Raw genomic sequence first — 23341 nt, 5'->3', positions numbered from 1 at the left:
GCAGTTTATATGGGAAGAGGAAAAAAATGGTGGTGATAAATATTATGTCAGAAACTAGAAAATTGAGTAGGTCATAATATTTTTTTAAGTTTTTATTTGAATTCCAGTTAGTTAACATTTTTAGCCACTCTGACAGATATGCGGTGATATCTCATTGTGGTTTTGATTTGCATTTCCCTGATAAGTGATGTTGAACATCCTTTCATTTGTCTGTTGGCCAACTGCATGTCTTCTTTGGAAAAATGTATATTTGTGTCTTCTGCTCATTTTTAAGTGGATTATTCATTTTTGGTTGTTGAGTTTTGTAAGTTCTTTAGATATTCTGGATGCTAAGAGTAGGTGATGACTTTAAGAGTGTTAAATTCCATGGAAATTTTTATTAAAATAAAAGCAACTGTAAAACAAAATAAAGAAAGAAAGAAAACTTATCCTTAATGGTCTTTACTTCCAAAATTTGGTTTGAATTCTCTCTTGTATTCAGGACATTTATATTTTCTCAGAGGAAACAAATAATATCTCATTGGGTCTTCCCAGAGCTCTTTATTCTCCAAGTGGGAAACAACATCTATCATCCATGCTGGAAATTTACATTGGCAAAAAAAAAATATTTTTTGATTCAAAAGAGACTTATTTTTAAGATGTGGTCACTGCCAGTGCACAAAACTTATGTGAAATATAAGAAATAGCAAAAGCGATTATAAGGGAAAGGAGGGAAACTGGTGAAAAATTAGAGAGAAAGACAAACCATGAGAGCACCTAACTCTGGGAAACAAAGGGTTGCGGAAGGGGTGGTGAGTAGGCGGATGGGATAACTGGGTGACGGGCTTTAAGAAGGGCACTTGAAAAAAAAAAGGGCACTTGATAGGATGAGCACTGGGTGTTATACTATATGCTGGCAAATTGAATTTAAATTAAAAATTAAAAAAAAAAACACTTTAGGGCCTTAAATAAGAAATGATTTCCTCAACTGTTTTCACATCTGTGAGCTCAGAGAATTTACATTTGTCTTCAGCACTTTTAAGAGATCACTTATTTTTAAAGTTATCTGAAGGAACCAATACAGCCTGTGGCATCTGACATTAAAATCTGCTCTCAGAATCATATGGAACTAGAACTGATGGGCTGCAGTTGCTACTTAAAAGACTGATACTCTTAAAGGGTAGTTATGTCAAGGACAGTTACTTGGAATTGAAGTCAGTCAAGCACATGTTTGCAAAAATTGTTTTCCGGGGAAAAGCCATTTTTAAAAGAAACTACACAGGGATCTATTTATTATTGTCCATTAGTGAGATAGCGGTTCTTAAGACTGGGATTGGCCTAAAAAATTAGAAGATAAGCTGCAAGAATTGGTTAAGAAGATGAACTATGTGTCATAGAATATTTTTAAATTAATTTATTTTTATTCTTAAAAAAACTGGTAAAAAAGAACTTCACACGTGAATATTACATATAATTATAGCAACTATTTCTTTAAAATTGCCAAAATTTAATGGTTCTAGAAGATGGTAGCCTAATCACCAAGACTGAAGTATTAAATTTTACAAGGAAATTTGACAGCTTGTACCAAGTGGTAAGGTGTCCAAACCCTTTGCTTGGCTCCATGGCTCAAAATACTTAGGGACAAAGTCCATGGATCCTAGACTTACCCCTATACTTGTGGTGCCTGGGATAAACTCTATGTTACCTGAAGCTCTATTACTTTATTTGATGAGTTACTAGTGAAATAATTATTAGAGGGTTGAACCTTCCTGTTTGTAGTCCATTGTAGCAGCTGAATTCCTAAGGCTATACATCTCACCCAAAGGTACAATTCTACTGAACCAAGTTGATACCCTCTACTACTTGGGAATCTCCTTGTGTGCGCGCGCATGCGTGTGTATATGTGTGTAAAGAACCCAGTCTGGTGACCATTTGCTTCACTTGAACATGGTGGTCATTTATTTCCCTTGAAATACAGTGGCCATTTGCTTCTCTTGAAGAGCTCCAGCCTGTTTACTCATTTTTCACATCCTACCTCCAAAGAAATGGAATTATTTCCTTTCAGTCTGTACCCTCTGTTAGCAACCTACCTGTGGATCCCAGCAACCAGAGAGCTAAAGATACAAATGCCTGTTAACAATAATGATTAATCTACACATCTAATAAAGGAATAAATAGGGAATTTAAGTGTTTGAAATAAAATTCAAACACTTTTAAGGAATATCAGAAAACTAAAAGAAAGACTAAATGGTGTCCATGGAAACAAGATTATTATAAGAGAAAACTATTTAAAAAAATATACCAGTCAGGGTCCCAGCAGAAATTAAATAGTTCACACAATTTGGATCGTACCAAGAGTTTAAAAACAAAACAAACAAACAAAAACCTCTTTCAAAAGATCTTTGGCAGAATTTCTGGGGTTGAGGGTGGAAGGAGCAGTTAATAGAATCTTATCAGAGAGGATTTTGTGAAGAGAGCCTCCCTGGGAGAAATCAATGACTTTGTACACAGCCTGTCAGGAGGGAATATGGAGAATAAACACACCACACGAATCCTCCTCTACTGCCAGGGCTCCCCACTGGCTCAATCAAATGGAAGTTTGAGAGTAAGCGGTTTGTTGATGTTGTCCACATTGGCCAGGTTTCCATATCAGATAGCTTGTGGAGAGTGAATCTGGCAAGGAAACCGGAGGAGAGATGGTCTAGGAGATGGTTCAAGAGCTAATAGTGGCCTTAGAGATGCTCCAGGATGGTCTAAGCACATTAAACAAGAGTGATTGCAGGGCTAACCATGTTGATTGCATTGATTACACTAGTGAAGTATGACATTATTTTCTCATTAGCATTATCATTAAAAAAAAATCAAAGGCATTCCTTTGCAGAACTCTTGAATTTCCTTCGCGCCCTTCCTAGAATGCTGAGAACTTCATCCGTGCCTCTGGTTTAGAACATGAGCACTGAACCACCCCCACAGGACGCCTCACCTGCTCCCCCCATGCTAACCCACCTCCATTCCTTAGCTCTATTTCTCCACGTGCTAGGAAAGGGCAGCTCAGGTGCCCTGACAACTGAAGCATGCTCTAGTTTTCGTTCTGCTAATACATCGCCTACCTCCCACAGCTACTGGCAACATTACCCATGCAGGAAAAGAAATTAAGCATTAATTAATTTCTTTAAAGCCAGAAGAGAAGAGAGCGTTTAAAAGTAGGGTAACTATTTAAATGAAAAATTCAAACAGTCTATGTGCAGGGGCTCAAATAATTGTTGATTTAATGGCCCAAGAACAATGGAATTTAATCCATAATGTGGAAGAGATGAACAGGGATTTTTCATTAGCGCACTTACCGAGAACAGTTACTTGAGTTACATCAGTAACACTATCCAGAGCCGTTTGAGCCAAACAGGAGTAAATACCTTGGTCCTCTGAGGTGACATTAGATATAGTCAAATTAGCTCCATCGATAATGATCCTACCAGTAAAAAAAAAAAAAAAAAGTATGATGAAGATGAAAACAACAGAAACACATATTCAAAAATTATATTCCCCATAGGAAAAAATATTCAAGAAAGAGTTTTTAAAAAAAGGAAACAAAACACAGCTTTACATAATGGAAATTTTATGAGGGGGTACCATGGTTGAAACTGGAGATGAAGTGCTAGTTGAGCATACACAACTGTCTACACAGCCAAGAAAGCTATCAGTTTGTTTAGCTTTGTTTTAAATACCAAGTTCAACCATCCATGATGCATGGGTCATGGGTCAGCACAGAACTGTGCTGCCTGGTGTTTCTAAAGACTGTACTATACATTATAAGAGTTAAGGCACATTTGGATAATTCTTCTGGTTTAAGGGAATCCCCTACATAGCATCAGCTGGGATGCTTCTTACAAACAGACATTCCTGAATCACACTCCAGATAGCAGAGCCAGACTGTCTGACCTGGAGTCTGATAATCTGTGTTCTTGACAAGAGTCCTTTTTCTCCACACCTTTACTTCACAAGTAGGATGCACATCCAATAGATCTGATAATAACTACACTGTGATTTATTTGAACAGTAGAGGGCAGACTAGTACCTCTATTTTTGCAAATTATTTGCAACTAGCTTTTTATCATTTGTTCTATTTTGCCAATTTGTAATCCGGTTTAGTACATGAAAATTTCTTTACTATAAATTATACCTTTTTACCCTACCCCTATGTATTGTAAACTTAACTATTTAAGCACTTTTAGGAAAATTAAGTTCCACTAAATTTGAAATATATTTACAACAGTCGGCTATTTAGTCAAAATAGTGTCCTTGCAGAAAGAGAGAGAAGCTCTTATATAATTGACATCTCTGATGTAAAACTCACTAAACCTCTTCCTATGTAAAAGCCTCTGGCCCCCACCCTAACCTACCAATAAGAAGGTGTACCAGCAGGAGATGAGAGATGGGAGCTTACTAATGGTTCCCTAGAAATTTAACAGATTCCTGTGATCTCAGCTCTGGAGCTCAGTCAACCCCAGCAGCAAGAATTATTCCCAGACTTCCCAACTCCTGAGATCTCTTCTAAGAGAGGCTAAGATTGCTGTTCCTCACCCCTACCCTAAGGAAAACTTGCACTTGCAAGTATCACTTGCTTAGTTTACTAAGATAGCCAGAGGCTCATCTGAGTGTCAGCCTCAGTATCCTACAGAAACTATACAACTGGGCCACACAGAGGATGTTTGGAGTTTCTGGGATCAGGGCCTAAATATACAGGTCACATAACCAACTAGGCACCAGTCTGATTCCCTTTTTGGCTGTAGCCCAGAGACCGTATGCAAGACTTAAGACAACTAGGCAGTAGTGACAAAAGAGGGAGAATATAGAGAGATCTGAGCAGTTGATAAATCAACTAAGAACTAACCAAAGGGTGAAGATCTTTGTTACAATGTGTAGTCTTTTAGGGCAATAATTAATCTCTTCATGTTTCAGTGACAACTGGTTGTAATACATATGTCCCTTTCCACAAACTCTTATGTATATAAAAGGGATGAGATGGAATAAATTCAGTACCAAGCCAAAACCAGTGCCTCTGTATAGAGGTGGTGCAAGCACACACAGGGCGTGCATACACACACAAACATACCATAGGGTCCACACAGATAAGAGAAATGAGATAAGCCATTAAAAATTTGGAGAAATTAGTACAAATCATGAGACCTAAATTGGACTGAGGACTTAGTATTTTCTGAGCGCTTAGTATATTAACTCATAATAACCCTATGAAGGTGTCTTAGAGTGTAAAATTAAGGTACAGAGAAGCTAAGCAGCTTGTCTAACATCATAGACAAGATAAGTGATCACGTTGAGAGTTAAATCCAGGCCATTGGACTCAAATCCATGCTCTTAATTATCACCCTGTCACAGTCTCCCCAAAGCAATACATGTCCTACCTTCAGATTTACTTTTTAAGAATGATGAATAACAACCTAAAACTAGAGGAAAGATTTGGCTAAGGACAGTCTAACTCCTCCTAGTCACAATGCAAAAGACAGGAGAGCTAACCTCTGTACGTTTTCAAAAAATAGCGTAAGCATTCAGTAAATACTGATTCTTTTTCTTTGATGTACTTAATACTGTCTAATGCTATTCAGCTTCTTTTCACACTTCCTTCTACCTTCTCTCTTCTGTATATTTTTCTGTATTCTCCATACAGAGATGAGGAGGCTTAAAAGTGTAGTTGCCAAAGCTTTCTAACTAGAAGGACAGTAGGTATGACGCAGGTTCTGTCCATTCATGATACAGACTCATCTGAGTTTGGGATGTAAAAGGGTGATGGGCAGGCTCCCCTCTAGGGCCATGTGAGCAGATATGCCTCACATACCTGGAGTAGGCTCTGTTTCATGTACTAACAGGATGATACACATTCTGTAAAAAGTCAGCAGCAAAAAGAAGATAACCATGCAAGAGAAAAGGGAAACAGTGCTTTGTACCACCTTTTAAATCCTGCCTTAAAGACTGAAATGTATTAATCACTTTTTGTATTTTTAATTCAGTGCAAATACTTTTACAACTATTTTTTTCAAGTGCTAGGTGTTCATCCTAAGCAAACATGATGACATAGCATAATACTTTTCCTACCTGCCATCCTCTGTGGCATTAATTTCAAAGGCTTCTCCATTTTTACTCCAGGACAACTTCAAACTATGCCTCAAATGTGGGTCACATGTGCTTTCACAATGTAATTCAAGTGTATGCAATTTGGGGACACGAGGATTCTTGGGAGAAACTTGAAGTTTTGTAGCATCTGTTTTTACCAAACATAGAGACTAGTTAGAAGCATAAATCACAGCTTATTTTGCAATCAAGGGTCTGCAATTTAATCAACCCAAATTGTCGATGGAATAGTCATATCTTCATGCAATGCTTGTTGCACTATAATTTCTTAATATCATATTTCATTACTATGTTCTTTCCATCAGGCCTGGACCTCTGAGAAATTAGGTTGGAAGTACTAATTAATATCTTAGAAATTCCCCTTACTACTTCTTAGGCAAAAGGAATAAGAAGAGTGGGAGCAAACAAATGTCTCTAGATATTGAGAAAAATATAATTTCTTTCTAGTACTTCTGGCCCTGTGATCAAACCACTGTAAGGGTTTGTAAGGGGGAGAAAACTAATTGACTTTCTATTAATGTGTTTATTAATAATTCAGGAGCCAGAGGTTAAATTGTAAAGCCCATGTATATGTGATTTATTAATATGAAAGTGGGAATTAGAACATAAGCTTCATGAAGAAGAGTCTGTGTCTATTTTTTTTTTTTTACATGAAGTATCCCTACAGCCCAGAAAGGACCCTATACACCGCAAGCACTCAACATATATTTGTTGGATTTCTTGTTGAATGAGATATGGTAAGTGATATTATAAAAGTAAATTGGTAAAGTTGGAAAATTTAGCTTCAAATTAAAATATATCAAATAAATAAAATTAAATTTCCATTCAAATAAAAAGAATCGTATTTGGCTGTCTTAAAAGTGTTTGCTCAGTATGACTATTTCAAAACATAGGATCCTTACTTACTCTTAGAGGCCATATTAAGGGTAGATATACTTTATTTACCCTGCTATGCCATTTGGTGACCCTCTTAGAGACCAAATCTCATGAGCTGACCTCCAATTCCACAAGACACTTTAATATTCACTATCTACATGTCATTCCATGAATGGATTAAAAATTGAAAGTGATAAAAAAAATTGATCATTCAGTATCCCAGGCATGAATCTTGAAGATTATTTGATTGAATTAATTATAAGTGAATTATTAAACATCTACTCCTATCTCTAAATTTAAAACCAGATATCTCCCTAATAATAACAGATACCACTTAATAAAGCACTTATCCTATTGACCAGGACCTCTGCTAAGAAGCTCACAGTCACATACTTTATAATTATAATTCTACAAATATTAGTATTTTCACCTTATAGAGAATATAAGGCTAAAATGAAATTAAGTAATATTGTTTCCTAACCAACAGGGGTTTGAGCTGGAATCTGAACCTAAATTTGGTAGAGACCAAAGCTCTTTCCTTCAAACACTGTACTATATAACTTCTTACTCCATTCTACTTTCAATGTTTCTTTTTTATATGCAACAATTGTGTTCTTATCCTTCACTGATAACATTTCTATATATCTTATATATAAAGTAGGTGTTCACAGCAGATGAAAAGTTCATGACCTTGTCCATCTCTTTGTCAAATAGCAGTTCTGAGGTCCACTCTGGGCCAAGAACTGAGTAGGGCAATAGGAATGTGAAGGTTCATTTGGATTCCAGACTTCCCCCTCTTTGACTTTGAATCTGAGTTGCTAAACTTTGATATAGGTTGATTTTATAAAGTATAAAAAGAATCATCTTCACGGACTTCACAATGGCGTTTTGAAAATTGTATATGACACATAAATGTGCAGGCAGACATGAGAGTTAAGAGAATATTTATGTACTTTAAAAAATGCAGTCCATAGGTTTGGCATGTTGGATAACTTAAGGTACAGAAAGAAACAAATACTATAAAAGAATACAAGACAGAAGAAAACAAGGAAGGGAGAGTATGTGTGTGAAGAGGAGAGAAATATCAGTATATCCATGAAAATGGTGATTAAACAAACACACTTGTCATCTCAGTAGTAGTACTAGTAGGCTATGATAATGACAGGTCACCAGTAACATAGATCCTCTCTGCACTTACTGTAGGGTCTCTCTATTATGTTTTCCTGAAAAGGATTTTCAGAGAAATTTTAAAATCAAAATATTAGTGAAACCCAGAACTTTTGTTCTGAGGAGAGAAAAAAATAACAAAGCTGTTTATGATGTAAAAAGAAGACAAAAAAAAATCTCCTGTCCTATAATGCCCTAGTCTTTATGAAGCTGAACTTTAAAGGGTTTGTGAAATTTTTAGCTCACAGAGTTGACTGCTGCTGACACAATGTTGAGTTGGTTATTGAAATAAAATACAGTTACAGAAATATCCCCAAATAGAGCATTTTAAATCATTCCCAGTCATCCCCCAAAATACCCAAGTCCCTCTTAAAATTGTAAAAAGCCATAAACACATTGTCAGCACATCCTATAATTTTTGTGATAGTCTTTTCAATGAAACACAATCTGGGAGGTTTGAAATACGATCTAAAATCTTTAACGGACACTGAAACTTAGATCATATTGTGTCATTTGGGAAAATGAAGACAAACTGAACCCATGTGAGAATTCATGCAAAGTAAAAAGAAAATAAAAATACTTCTAATATCCAAGTTGGCTGTGACTGCGGTTTTTCCCTTAGCATTTTCTACCCAACAAGAGTATGAGCCAGCATCATCTTCTGTGGTTTTATTGATCTGCAGTGTGCCATTTTCATGAATATGGTACCGTCTGCCTTCAAGGGGTTTCGCTTCTTCCACCTTCTGCCTATGAACACAGAAAGCATAAATCCATTTAAGAAGTGAAAGAATTGTATCCTCTTTCTGAAGTTGGTTGCTGATGCCATTTAGGCTCCCCCTTTCTTCAGGAGCTCCACAGACCTTATGAAATGTTCCATTGGGGCTTATAGTTCTCCCAGAATGGGTCCTAGCCTTGGTGTATATCTTATCTACCCAAATAGATTGTGGCTAGAGGAAATCTCGGTCCATGCTCTATGCTTCTGCTGTATTTCTCGTAGCTACAAGGGCCATTTTTGCATCTATCCTCACAGCTTAATAAATATTATCTGGTATATTGATGGTGAACTCTTTAGCTAATGATTGCTTCAGGGTACTAAATGGGAAAGCTAGTAATTGAAAGAGATAATGAACCTTCTGAACCTCCTGCCATCCTGGGGGAACATTGGTCATTCAGAAATATTATAGGCCAGGAAGTAGTTCCTGTCCTGTGGACATGGATTACATTTGCCCTGATCAACCCAGAGTCATTTTCTCACATTCATCCATTTTCTAAGCTTTTGCTGCCAAAGCTTGATTTACCCAGTACATCTCACAATAAGAGGCTCTGCTGGAGAAAAAAAAAAAAAAATCAAAGGGTAAACTCTGGCTGCTGTTCACACAGGATTTTTCAGAGCTGGGACTAGGGTAACGCCAGCAAGGCTCTTGCCTCCGAGACAAAATGTAAGGATTGCCAAAAAATCTCAGGACTCAAGATAAATACTATTTTAACAGAGAATTTTTAAAAATAAAAACACAAAAAATCGACAATGAGCAAAATATCCTATTTTTAAATAAAGACAGGATCTAACCCTGCACTTGCGTGACCCCGGCTCTCACTTGTCACTCTAATTTTGGCCCTGCAGAGTCACAGCAGACTTATTTAAGAATAGTTCATCTGAGTTTTTCTGGTGAAGTAACAAATATGGCAGATCCACACAAGGCATCTGGACTTATTACACCAACTGATACATTGAAATTAAATTCAAAATACATGTTGGAAAAGTTTTAAGCATATATGTTTGGAATCAAATGCATGCTTAGACAATTATTTAGAAAAGACCCCAAACAACAAGAAAGTATAGTTAAGTATGAACAACATGGGTTTGAACTGTGTGGGTCCAACTACATATGAATTGTTTTCAATAAATATATCCAAGCAATTTTTGGAAATATGCAACAACTTAAAAGAACTCATAACCTGTGTGGACTAGAAATACAGAAAAACATTTAAGAAAACGTTAGCTATTGTTTTAAGAATACAGTATATGATACAGATAACATACCAAATGTGTGTTAATCAACTGTTTATGATAGGTAAGGTTTCTGGTCACCTGTAGGATATTAGTTAGTTGTTTAGGGAGAGACAAAAGAAATATACGTTGATTTTCAATTGCATGGGGGATCAGCCCTGACCTCCACAATGTCCAAGGGTCAACTGTAATATATGACTTTCGATCCATTCATAATGAAAACCCAAATTCATCTATAAAATTGTCTTAGTAATCAACTTCAGTTCTTTGCTTTCCTTTATAAGCAGAAATGGCTCTCCCTAATCTCCTCATGAGAGCAAATTCCACATATCTAGTCAACAGTTCTGGGAGAGGTAGGTAATCAAATTTGCTACCTTATTTCTCAGAGGTCTTGGCTACATATAACAACAGCCTGTCAAATGATGGATGAAGACACAGGTGAAATCTACCACTGACATTCTTTTAAGAAAACCTGGTACTGGCTTACCAGGACACCACTGGGTCAGGTGAAGCAAAGAACTTGCAGTGTAAGAAAGCGCTGTACCCAACCACCGTAGCATAGTGCTCTTCATCTTCTGTTTGTATCAGTGGACGGACATCTGTTTGAAAATAACATAAATACAACTGTAAATGTTCATATAAAACATAATGTGCACACCCTAGATGTTTCTATATCCTAGTCATATTAACAAAAACAAGAGGCAGCTGAATATTGCAGTACATATTCTTGAAGTAGAAAAATATCCATTTTCAATACATTTTTGAAAGTATAATTTTAGGGGTACCTGGGTGGCTCAGTTGGTTAAGCGTCCAACTCTTGATATTAGCTCAGGTCATGATCTCAGGGTTTTAAGATCGAGCCCACAGGGGGCTCCATGCTGAATGTGGAGCCTGTTTGAGATTCTCTCTCTCCCTCCCCCTCTGCCCCTCTGCACTCCACCACTCATGCACTTTTGCTCACTCTCTCTCTCTCTCTCTCTCTCTCTCAAATAAATAAGTAAATAAATAAACAAATAAAAAAGAAGGCATAGTTTTACTATGAAGGCTAATGCCCAAATGTTAGGTGAAAGGTACTTGGATGTTCCCCCCATGTTTTACCTATCTGGAATTCAATCTACTTGTGTATATGACCTTGAACATCTTCCCTTAGGAAACAGAAGATCAACAGTCTGCTTACCTACAACATCAATATTGGCATTGGCAAGGATAGTACCGTGGACATTTGAAGCTTCACATTGGTACACAGCAGTGTGATTGGGTTGTAGGTTGGTAAAACTGATTTCCCCGGGGGAGACAACATCACCAGCAAATGGATTTTCTGCAAGAGATTAAAGAATGTCAGTTTGATAAAAAATAGGACATAAAATATTTATATACCATTTATTAAATGTGTCACACAGTATTTATATTTTAAGACCAGTTTAGGGTGAATAATAGTTCACTGAAGCAAATTTGTAGAATTTCTTTTCATCAACCATGGGTTTTTCTTTCCAGACCCTTCTCCAATTTCAATCTTTCTTCAAATTAATATTTATTGCTAAAATGTTTGTTGATGTCTAGCTCACTGCCTTTCCCTTTTCACACCCATAAATAAAATTTCAGATTTTCTGTTCAGCATTCAAGTCACACTAGAACTAAACCTCACTTATTCTCATAAATTTAGGTCCTGATACTGCCAACACAAATGACATGATCATCATGGAGTGATCCCCCCAATCCACCAACACTGGCTCCTGTGTTCCCCATTTGACAATTTTGTTCCTCTATTTGATTTCTCTGCCCTTGTGCAATTTTCTGATCTATACCATTCATTTCAATTGTCTTGCTTTGCTATTTAACAGCTCATATATTTTGTTTTCACGGTAAGAGTAAACCCTTTTTGAGATCAAGGACTAATTTTCTACTTTTTGGCAATAAATCTGAGCTTACTCCTGATTCAGGTATAATTCTGGAAACATATTTGGGAAATGAGTAAATCTAACATTTCTGGTGCATTTATTAAGGGCCAGAGAACTCTGTTGGAAGTGGCACATGTGTTGTCTCATTAATGCTGCTCAGAACCTGCTAGATCAGTAGTAATATGTCTATTGTGGAAGGAGGTACTGGATTTTGGAGAAGTGAATGACACATGCCACAGCATTTGGCCATATGCCAAACCTTGTGGCCTTGCTATGACAATACAACCAAGCAGTGTAAAGGAAATATATTAGCCAGGAATGTCCAGTGAGGGGCACAAATGTTAAAGTTTTTAGTTTAAATGACATTACAAGGGGCACCTGGGTGGCTCAGTCAGTTGAGTGACTCTTGATTTTAACTCAAGTCATGATCTCGGGGTCTTGAGGTAGAGCCCTACATTGGGCTCTGCACTAAATGTGGAGCCTGCTTAAGATTCTCTTTCCTTTTCTCTCTGCCCCTCCCTGCTCACACTGTCTCTTTCTAAAGACAAGCAAACAAACGAAAAAATAAATAAAATCCTTAAAAAAATGACATTACAAGATTACCAATAGAACTATTTTTTTTCTTATTTATTTCTTGTATCTCTATTATACAAAACAGTGACTATACTAAGTTTTGGTTTATAGAAAACACTGAGTACCACTTATTAAAATAGAAGATTTTAAAAAATAAAATAGAAGATTTTTAAAAATAAAATAAAATAGAAGATTTTCCCTATACTTTTTTTCTTCTCACAGTCAAAAATGAACATATTTTTTTTACACCTGACTGTGAGCTCCATACAGGCAGGACCTTGTCTGCACATTGTACACTGGTCTCCAGTGCCTGCTTTTCAGGCACAGAGGAGGCAGTCAGTAAATATTTCCTGAAATGTCTGAAAACCGTTTATGTTGGGTGGCATTTTTTCATAGAAGATCCCTGTGGTAGGTCCCCAATAGATACCCATGTTCTAATCTCTACCACTAGAACATATTTTGCCTTCCATGGCAAAAGGGACTTTGCTGAGGTGATTAAAGTTAAGGACCTTGAGATGGAGGGATTATCCTAGATTATCTAAGTGGGCCTAATGTAATCACAAGGCTCCTTAAAATCAGAGAACCTTCCCTGGCTATGGTTAGTGAAAGGGAGATGGGACTAGGAAAGAATGGTCAAATATGCAATGATGCTGACTTTGAAGATGGAGAGTCATATGCCAAGGAATGTGGGCTCTCTAGGAACTGGAAAAGACACGGAAAGGGGTCCATCCTACTCCCTCCAGAAAGGAACACAGCATGGCTGACACCCTGATTTCAGCCCAGCCCAAAGAGGCTTGGTTGCACTTTTAACACATAGAATTGTAAAATAATTAATGTATACAGTTTTAAGCCACTAAATTAGTGATAATTTGTATAGCAAACAGCAGAAAATTAATACAATCCTGTAGGGGAGTTTATCTCTTCAGAATGCTCAGGATGAGTTGCTCTTTGAAGTTCTTTAAGGCTGCAAAGGACTGAATCAGATATATAAATATTACATAGAACGGATATGGAGTTGCTAAAACTATAAGCTCAGAGAAAGACTTCAGAACCTTTAGTCAGCCTACTGTCATCAAACATCCCAACCTTTGAATGCCTACAATCCATCTGCAGGGGAGCAAGGAGAGCTATGGTCAAGAGCTGTGGAAGGAACACTGAGCTCAGACTCCAGGGATATGGCTTTGGTTCTACACCTGCCATGATTCAGCTGTGCTCTCTTTTGTAAGTTTATTTTCACATCTCCTTATCCATGAACAAACCTATGGCTCTACTTTGAGAATACATCCAGAACCTAATCATTACCACTACCAACGTAGACCTAGGTTCCCAGGTCTTCCAGGTGGCTTTTAGCAGTAGTAGAAGTAGAAGAAGTAATAGAAGTAGTAGAAGTAGTCATTCAGTTGATTCCCCATTCAGAGGTCAGAAAAATCCTTGTTAATAGGTTATATCATGTCATTCTTCTGCTCCAAAATCTCCAAGCGCTGCCCGTCTTATTTACAATAAAATCCCAAGTCTCCAGTCTGACTTTCACCTTTATATATAATGTGGCCCTGCACCTGCTGATTGATCGTGTGTCCTAGCACTGCCAACTCACTCAGCTTCAACCACACTGGATTCCTTGCTTGACATCAACACTCCAAACATAGCCCAGGGTTCTTGCACTCACTGACCTCTCTACCTTGGAAGCTCTTCCACACATATTTACATGGCTACCTCCCTCACCTCCTTCACGTCTTCTACTTAAAAATAAATTACTGCCAGGGATCCCTGGGTGGCGCAGCGGTTTGGCGCCTGCCTTTGGCCCAGGGCGCGATCCTGGAGACCCGGGATCGAATCCCACATTGGGCTCCCGGTGCATGGAGCCTGCTTCTCCCTCTGCCTGTGTCTCTACCTCTCTCTCTCTGAGACTATCATAAATAAAAATAAATAAATAAATAAAAAAAAAGAAAAATAAATTACTGCCAGAAGCTTACTATTATTATCTTAAAATCAAATAGTAACTCTAGGTCCTGAACTTCATTATACTAAGCCCTTACTCAGCTATTTTTCATTTACCACACTACAGCACAGGTTTATGTGCTTATTCGCCTATTGATTGACTCTCCCTACTGGGTTCATTTTATTCACTGCTACCTCCCATGCAATAAGGCCAGTCAATGTCTGGCACAAAGAAGGCATTCAATAAATATTACTGAAAGAATCAATCTGTTAAATATGAATAATCATACCTGCGTTAAAAATGTTCATTTGGGGATTCAAAGCAATATGCGAATGTCCTTCATAAACTGCCAGGTGCCATTCAGATATACAATTTTATGATTTTATGTTTCAGAGAATCTTCATTCCTTATTTTAGCGTCCTTAACATTCTTTATAAACAACAATTGTTTTCATTTCCTTTGGATCTACCTGAAAACTCATCTTTCATTTCTTAGTCTGCTCTCTAAAGAGATGACAAAAAAACCTTCAAAATTGAGGATATCAATAATGCGGGCTAAGGTTTCCTGAATGCTTGCTATGTGACAATAATAATAAACAATAATTTAGGACTGTCTTGAGCATTCTCTGCATGGTGTTTTCTTTAACCTACATAATAACCCAAGAGTTGGTATAATTCTTCTTCCCATTTCACTGATGAGGAAGCAGGTTTTAAAAGAGTCATTAACAGGCCCAATCACACAAGTAGTAAATGGGAGAGCCTAGATGCAAACATCAGCATTCTCACCCCAGAGTTTGTAAACTACCACAGTGTTCTACAGATAAGCCTCTATCCTGGGTGGTTGACCACATTTACCTCATTCAATCACAACCAACTACCATTAGCTCCCTTGTGCTGTTAAAAAAGTAAAGCTTTGGGAGATTTAGTAAACAGATCAAGATCATACACTTGAGAAGGTGGCATAGCCTAGATGGAACCTTACGTCTATGGACCACTAGCATGTCTATCCTTGACATTAGTGGGCTCAGGACAAAAGAGACTTATGAAACCAACATACAATAACGTAAATGTTCAAAATTAAGCTAATCTGCCAACAAATAAAATTTGTTTTATCCTACTTTCACAAAGACATTCAAAATGACCAGACCTCTACATTAAAATTGAGGATTTTTGGACTACTCAGAGTTCTGTGCTGGAACATGGCAGACTAGGGAAAATCAGCCTCAGCCTTTGTGCATCCTGATCCTTCCATGCTCAGCCCATTTGGGAGGGCTCACAGTTGACTAGACAGAGATTTTTCTAGTTTGGGGTACTTTTAGAGCTCTGTTGAGAACATGTAGGGAGCCAGGGGTAAGGGGCATGGGCCCAAGCTCTACAGGTCTCATCAGCCCTACGAATTTCTCAAATAATGGGGGCAGGCATGACCAAAGGATGGCCATAGCAGGTCCTTATAAAGAGTAGAACTCAAGGCTAGGGTCTCTGCTGCCTGGGTCTATGGTAAGTCCTACCTTCCAACCCACACTCTCAACCACTAGGTTGCTGCACCTATTTCTTCTCAGGGATAAAGAGAGCAATTCCTCCCTGGATTCTCTTTCTCATTCAGTTGCTTTATTTTTTAACCATATTTTATATACAATTAATGTAATGATCCAACAAATACAAATATCATTTATGGCTTTCCCATAAATCTAAGCATAAATTGAACTGCTTAGAACGATGCAATTCTTGGGATCCCTGGGTGGCGCAGCGGTTTGGCGCCTGCCTTTGGCCCAGGGCGCGATCCTGGAGATCCGGGATCGAATCCCACATCGGGCTCCTGGTGCATGGAGCCTGCTTCTCCCTCTGCCTGTGTCTCTGCCTCTCTCTCTCTCTCTGTGACTATCATAAATAAATAAAAATTAAAAAAAAAAAAAGATAAAAAGCTTCTTTTAAAAAAAAAAAAAAAGAAAGATGCAATTCTGGATTTCTTGACTGGATCTGTCCTGATTGTCCAGCCACTTCCCAAATGCATTTTACATAAAACCAGGTGTCTGAACATCAAGTGTCCTAGCACACCACTGCCTTCAGCACTGCATCTATCACAAGTGGTGTTTTCACTCACTGTCAATTGGAGAGCCATTGACTCTCCACTTGATTGTAGGTTCAGGTTCTCCTTCTGCCTCACATAACAAGATACCACTGCTTCCGGTGCTATACACACCACTCTGAGGCTTCTTCGTCCAGTGAGGAGGCTCTGAAAGTAAAATGAAGATTATGAGTAATTTTATCCATGTCAGAAGTTCCAAAAATGTTAAGGCCTGTATTTCTATACTGCACCAGCAGATGGCAGACACAATAAGTGTTTCTCAGCTCTTTTCCTACTTGTTCTATAAGGCAAGGTGGGCACTGTTTTTGTGTTATATATAGGGTGTGTGTGAGTGTGTGTGTGTATGTGTGTGTGTGTGTGTGTGTGATCTAATTTGGACTCTTAGCATGTATAATAAAAAATCACTTTATTCAGCAACACACATATCTATCTCATTAACAGAAAATGAAGGAGGGATAAGCAGATGGTTATGTTTATTTAGTGCTGGCTACAGCTTATTTTCAAGCTGCAGCAATACACCTAAAAAGACTGATATGTGACAAATACATTTTGAGAATTTTTTAATGAAATTAAGAGGTTCAGCATTTATTTTAAATATTTATTAATTAGCAACTTTGTGGCATTTATATATATCTATATCTACTTATTTACCTTAAAAGTTTGGGAAACATTATTTTCCTAGAGATTATTTTTTATAAGGTGGGGAGAAGGAAGCCTAAAAACAACATTTAGCTTTTTGTTCTCAAAACAATGGAGGAAAAAATGTATTTAAATTACTTGCATCTTTACATGTCCTAATGCTCCAATATTATAATTCTAAATGGTGTTTCAGTACAGAATGAGACATTTGTCTTTTGTGCAAATATTACTCCCATATCTTGTCACCTTAAGTATATTACAATGTCAGGAGTGAATAAAAGATTTAGATTAAAGTGTGGATGGTTTGGATAATTTGATTCCAAGAAAATTGCACAATATTTGCAGGTAATAACTCCCATCAAGTGTTGCTTGGTTATTTCCCTCAAGACATTTTTGGATTTCCACTTTTGCCAAAAGAGAAACTCTTTTAAAGATACACATATGTGTAAAATGAAAAAAAATGCCATTTAAGCTCCTTTTTTAAAAGAAAATGGGAAACAAAGGATTATGTGAAAAGAAAATGCTTAAAAATTCACCAAGAAATGATACAAATATACAAATATACAAAAATATACAAATAACCCTGGCAAATTCAAGTGCCCTAGTAATTTTTCCATAGAATGGGAGTTTAGTTTCTAAATCTTAAATTAAATATGTGTATTAATAATCTACAGTCTGTAAATATTTAGTCGTTTAGGTTAAAATGCAATCGTCCCAATTATAAACTACATAGAACTCTGAGATGTGTGTATATGTGCATATATATGCACATTTCTGATGTTATTGTTACTTTTTTTATCTTTTCACACAGCAACAATCAAATTAAGCAGTTGAGTTAGAAAGAAAAGTTCCATGAACATGAAAGTTTCCATGTTTGCTATAGTACACTATTGTTTTTCAGTAAACTGCTTTCAGAGCAAAAATTAAATGTAAAATCATAAATCATAGGTATATAATGTACAGCATGTTGACTATAGTCAATAATTCTGTTTTGCATATTTGAAAGTTGTTAAGAGAGTAGATCTTAAAAGTTCTCATAAGAAAAAAAAAAACATTGGTCACTATGTGGCCATGGATATTAACTAGACTTAATCTGGTGATCATTTTGCAATACATACAAATATTGAATTATTATGTTGTATACCTGAAATTAATATGTTATCAATGATATCAATAAAATAATAAAATAAAGAATATCATGTGATAATGACATTTTTCTAAATATACATGCATAATAAAATCAGGATTTTATTTCTATTCTCATCTTATGAAATTTATTAACTGCTAGGTATCTGCATTAAGTTTAAGTTATCACCCCATTCAACTCTCTCCTTGCAGACCAAGGACTGAGCCTCGGAGATGCCATCTAACTTGCTCAGTGTCACCAAGAAAAGAAGCCCCATTCTGTGTTCTTGCCACTCCATGTAATCTGCAGACCTGTAAAGTGAACAGAACTGAGACTCCAATGTAAATGTGATGTTATTCCTAGTTAATTATTATTTTATTAATTTGGGCCACTGATAGAAACCAGGGCCATATCAATTTACCAACTTTCACTTTGTGCTTCTAACTCCAACCTTTGCCAACTCTATCCACTGGAGGTTGATATCAAGAGATTTTGTATATTCACTAGGAATCATCATTAAACTTGCCCTTAGCCCTTATGGATAAACTATATATATATAGTTCTATATATAGAACTATACACACACAAAAAATGCTCAAGAGAAATGGAAAAAAATGGCTAAAATGCAAAATTCTGAGAGACAACATTATCACTGAATCCCATTCTTTTATCTATTAACCTGACATACGTGGTAACTGATGAAAACTACTTACCTTGAAACTTTACTCATTTTGTCATAATTGTAATAAAAAAGATAATTTCTCTTGCTGTTTAAAAGTGAGATGCAAATTACTGAACATTTAGAATATGATAAGCAAGTTAATTAGAGACATTTATCACTGGAAGGAAAATGAAATAAAATAGGAAATTTGGTACCTCTAAAACAACACAAAGGCTATTTTCTAGTAACAGATGCATGCTAAATATCTATATTCTATTAAATCAAAATTGTTAGGTTCATCAAACTTGGATTTACTTGTAACTTTTTATAAATAACAGATTATTTGAAAATGAAGCTTCCTTAAGTATATCAATGAATTGCATTTGAGTTCATGATATCTTTTTAAACCACAAGACAATTATAGGCGTATAATTACATATAAATATTTTACTAGCATATTAAATTCAAAAGTCTTAAATGATTCAAAAGTTTACTACATGAATGCTGTTGGTGGGAGTTAATTTTCAAATAATTAGCTGAAATGTGATTGTGGTTATATTTTGGTTTTTGGATTTAGAATATTTTAGATGCCATTTTAATATAACTCCTTATCGAATGTATATTATTTATATCATAGACACCTAGAAAGGATAGCTGTGCTTAGTCAAGACATCCTGGCTATTTTGCTTACATGTATTACAGAATTTGAAAATGCACATAGTTTTCATATTTAGGATGCTGTAACTTAAATTACAGAATTTGATTGTGTTTAGTAATAAGAAAGAAATATCACATAGAGAATATAACATGCTTTTACTTAAACACAAATGAGTGTTTTCAGAATGGACTTAATTTTCAAATTTCATAGTAGCATTGCTCTGTGATCATATGGTATTCCTTGTTATTTGAGTTTCTAAACAAGAGACAGAAAAGGGGAAGAAGGTGCAGGAAAGCAGAAGACAATTGAATAAAAGTAAGCTCATGCATTAATGAGGGTTATATTTACTGCTTTCACACTTAAAAAAAAAGAAAAATTGGAATCAGAAGAGACAAATCATAAGAGATTCTTTTTTTTTTTTTCTTTTTTTTAAGAGATTCTTAATCATAGGAAACAAACTGAAGGTCGCTGGACAGGAGGTGGGGTGGGTGGGGCAGGGTAACTGAGCGACAGGTATTAAGGAGGGCACGTGATAGAATGAGCACTGGATGTTATATAAGACTGATGAATCATGGACCTCTACCTCTGAAACCAATAATATTTATATGTTAATTAGTTGAATTTAAGTAAAATTAAAAATATCAAAAAAATAAGGAAATATTAAGTATAACTTTATGCCAGTAAATTAGAAACTGTGTTCCCAGGAAAAAAAAGAAAAAGAAAAACTGACTTCTTGGGCCCAGTTTGCTTTTCACTTGTATGTGTGAAGAGAAACTCCTAAAACATACAACTGAGGGCACATTTAGTAGCTTCTCATTAAGGAGAAAAGATTAAATGTTCCTAATAAAAACATAATTTACATCTCAATAGTGCTAATAGCTGTTTTATGAATAGTGAGGACAATACCTTCAGGAAACCTATATTCCTTTGGAGTCCTACAGTCAACATTATAAATTGCATAATTAAGTTTACATCCTTGATTTTTCTTTCTTTTTTTTTTTTTTTTTTTCTTGCAACCCTTGCAATTCTTTTGAAAGCTTCAGTATTACAGTCAAGAAAACCGTGGCCAGATTGTTAAAATATTCAGCTACCGTAGCAATGTTCCAGCCATCTGGAAGGATTTCTAATAGTCAGCAACTTGGATCAGTTAACAATTAGACATGTCTGGTTTGTGGGGATGTGTTTGCACTGGGGCAAGGGGGTAAAAGTTTACAGAAAAATATTCCTGTTGCATGGTGTAGTCGAATTATACAGCAGCATCAAATAATGACGAAAAATACATATGTAAACCTTTCAAACTCTTCCTCTCCAAATTCCTTTGTGAATAATTTAAAGTCAGAGGAATATATCACTTTTGGCTGTTGATATTTATGCATAATATTGGTAATATGACTAATATTTCTCTCCTAACTAGGTTTTGCTTCTTTTGAATCAAGGAAAATGATATTCTCATCTTTGGTTTTCTGTTCTTCCTAACTACTTAACTAATCATATACATGGTGGGTGAGGTCTTGGAAACGCAGCGTTATTCCAAACAGCAGCATGGCTGAAACAATTACATCGACATTTACTTGTAAGTGGAATTTGTGTCTGAGTGTTCATTTTTCTTTTCCCATTAATTAAAAGTCAGACTTTTACTTAGGTGTTCCTTACACAAACAGAAGGCTTAAGAGGGAAACTTTATTGGAATATAAATGGAAACCCTAGAGTATCAGTTCACTAAATGGGACCTTGGAAAAGACCATTCTTTTCCCTAGTTAAGCTCGCACATTACTAAATAAGTACAAATGCAGTAATCAATCCATTAATTTGATCAATACACCCAACCAAACCATAGATAGGAGACCTCAATGTAATCAGACCCACAGAAAACGTCTGCATCAATCAGATTCATGAGATGCCTGCATAACCTTTACTTGCAGGGCAGGTATAGCTCCAATAATGACCTTGTGTGATACCTAGATTTTTTTTTTTAATTATGACATCATGGCCTACTTATTTCTGTGAATACAAGATGTAATAGCTAATCTTCTATTGATGAAAAGGCTTGAGTGTACAGAGATGACTTGAATATAATGTGTATTTTTCATCTTTGGATAGAAAATTAGTATTTATAGCACCTAATCTATTCTTTCCTCACAAGTGACATATTGAATGAAGATCATGTGAACCCAAGATATGGACCAAAAAAAATGTATCTAGGAGAGAACTAAGATAATTTGTCCAACACCCTCATTTCTTTGAAGAAGAAACTGAGGTACAGAAAGGTAAAATAAATTGATCAAAGACACAGCAAGTTAATGTAGGCTTGGAAAACAAGCTCATGATAATACTCATGATAATTATTCCTTCTTTTGTGATGCTTACTTCTTCTATGATTTAATATTATGCAGCATCATACGTTTATTATAATAAAAATTATGTGGAAGTCATCTGTGTCTAATCTCCGACATGAGATCTTTTTTTACCACTTGTCCCTTTTATAAGGTTTTATGGTGTAAATGACAAATCTGGTTTATTGGAGTATAATATAACCCAGTACCCACTCTAAAATTAAGTTTAAATGGCTTACCTGTTTTAACGTATATGCTTTAGAAGTGTAGGTCTACTACATAGAGCAAGTCACCTTTTTTTTTTTAATAGAAGAAAAATAAATCAACATGGGGAATGTACCTTCTACTATAACGTGAAAATCATGAGTGGTTGATCCTAAGAAATTGTTGGCTGTACAGCGATAATTCCCTCTGTCCCGGTAGGAGACATTCTCTATCTTCAAAGTCTTGCCATAATTTTCTTTTGTTTCTCTTCCTTTTGGTAAATCACCACCTATTTTGTTCCAATCAACCTGTGGAGTTGGTCTACAAAACAATAATGAATGATAAACATTTTTAAAGTGCAAAATTAAATTCAAAGAGACTTATAGGACATATCCCTTATCCCACTGCTTTTACGTATGCACTTGGAGCTGCAGTAAATAAAATTTAGTCTTCCCAGTGCACAGACCTGCACACCACCCTCAGTGGTGAATATCAGATTGGATCAGATCTCCTTTACTAAAAACCCCTTTAATAATCTGCTTCTGTGGAAATCATGTTTTTTCTACTAAGAAGACTAACTACTTGTAGTAGCTGAACAGGTGTGCCTAGGTAAAAGGGTAGATAATTGGACCCACAGAAATATCAAAAGATAGTTTTTAAATTTTCAATGTATACAAGACATATTTCAAGTGTTAAATCTTCTTGTGGGTTATTTGAAGTGGCCAATAATAAGTGCCCTCCTCCCTGTATGAGTTTAAAAACAAGATACAGTAGGACACAACAGTAAGCAGAGGGAAGCCTCTTAATCCTAATAAAGCTGATAGTGGCAAACGAGGCTCAGAGATGACACCCAAATGTGCTGGCCAGATCTAGGAACAGCCTGATTTAGGGCAAGGTGGGTTCTGCACAGACACAGCTACCCAGATGGCTTTCTGCCTCTGTTGGGGAGCAGAGGAAAGAGGGAATGAACCACATCTACCTTGTTTAGAAAGAGGAGATCACCTAATTAAAACAAAGAAAAAAAGCAAAAACAAAACAAAATGAAAACAAA

General features: G+C 36.2%; 1 protein-coding gene across 5 annotated transcripts in view; it reads right to left on the bottom strand.

Annotated features, from left to right (window-relative positions):
• The window catches only part of CHL1 (cell adhesion molecule L1 like), a 193895-nt gene that overhangs the window by 23758 nt on the left and 146796 nt on the right, over positions 1–23341 (bottom strand). For all 5 annotated transcript variants that reach the window (XM_041764398.1, XM_041764399.1, XM_041764397.1 and 2 more), the window contains 7 exons: positions 22427–22611; positions 16685–16816; positions 11352–11492; positions 10662–10773; positions 8747–8913; positions 6088–6253; positions 3324–3448 (listed from right to left, as the gene is read on the bottom strand). In XM_041764398.1, the coding sequence (XP_041620332.1) occupies positions 3324–3448; positions 6088–6253; positions 8747–8913; positions 10662–10773; positions 11352–11492; positions 16685–16816; positions 22427–22611 (1028 nt within the window). The remainder of the gene's footprint in view (positions 1–3323; positions 3449–6087; positions 6254–8746; positions 8914–10661; positions 10774–11351; positions 11493–16684; positions 16817–22426; positions 22612–23341) is intronic.

The sequence above is a fragment of the Vulpes lagopus genome, chromosome 7, assembly GCF_018345385.1.
Source record: "Vulpes lagopus strain Blue_001 chromosome 7, ASM1834538v1, whole genome shotgun sequence".
Classification (NCBI taxonomy): domain Eukaryota; kingdom Metazoa; phylum Chordata; class Mammalia; order Carnivora; family Canidae; genus Vulpes; species Vulpes lagopus.
The sequence above is the reverse complement of the archived record's forward strand: the minus strand, read 5'-3'. Positions and strand labels throughout refer to the sequence as shown.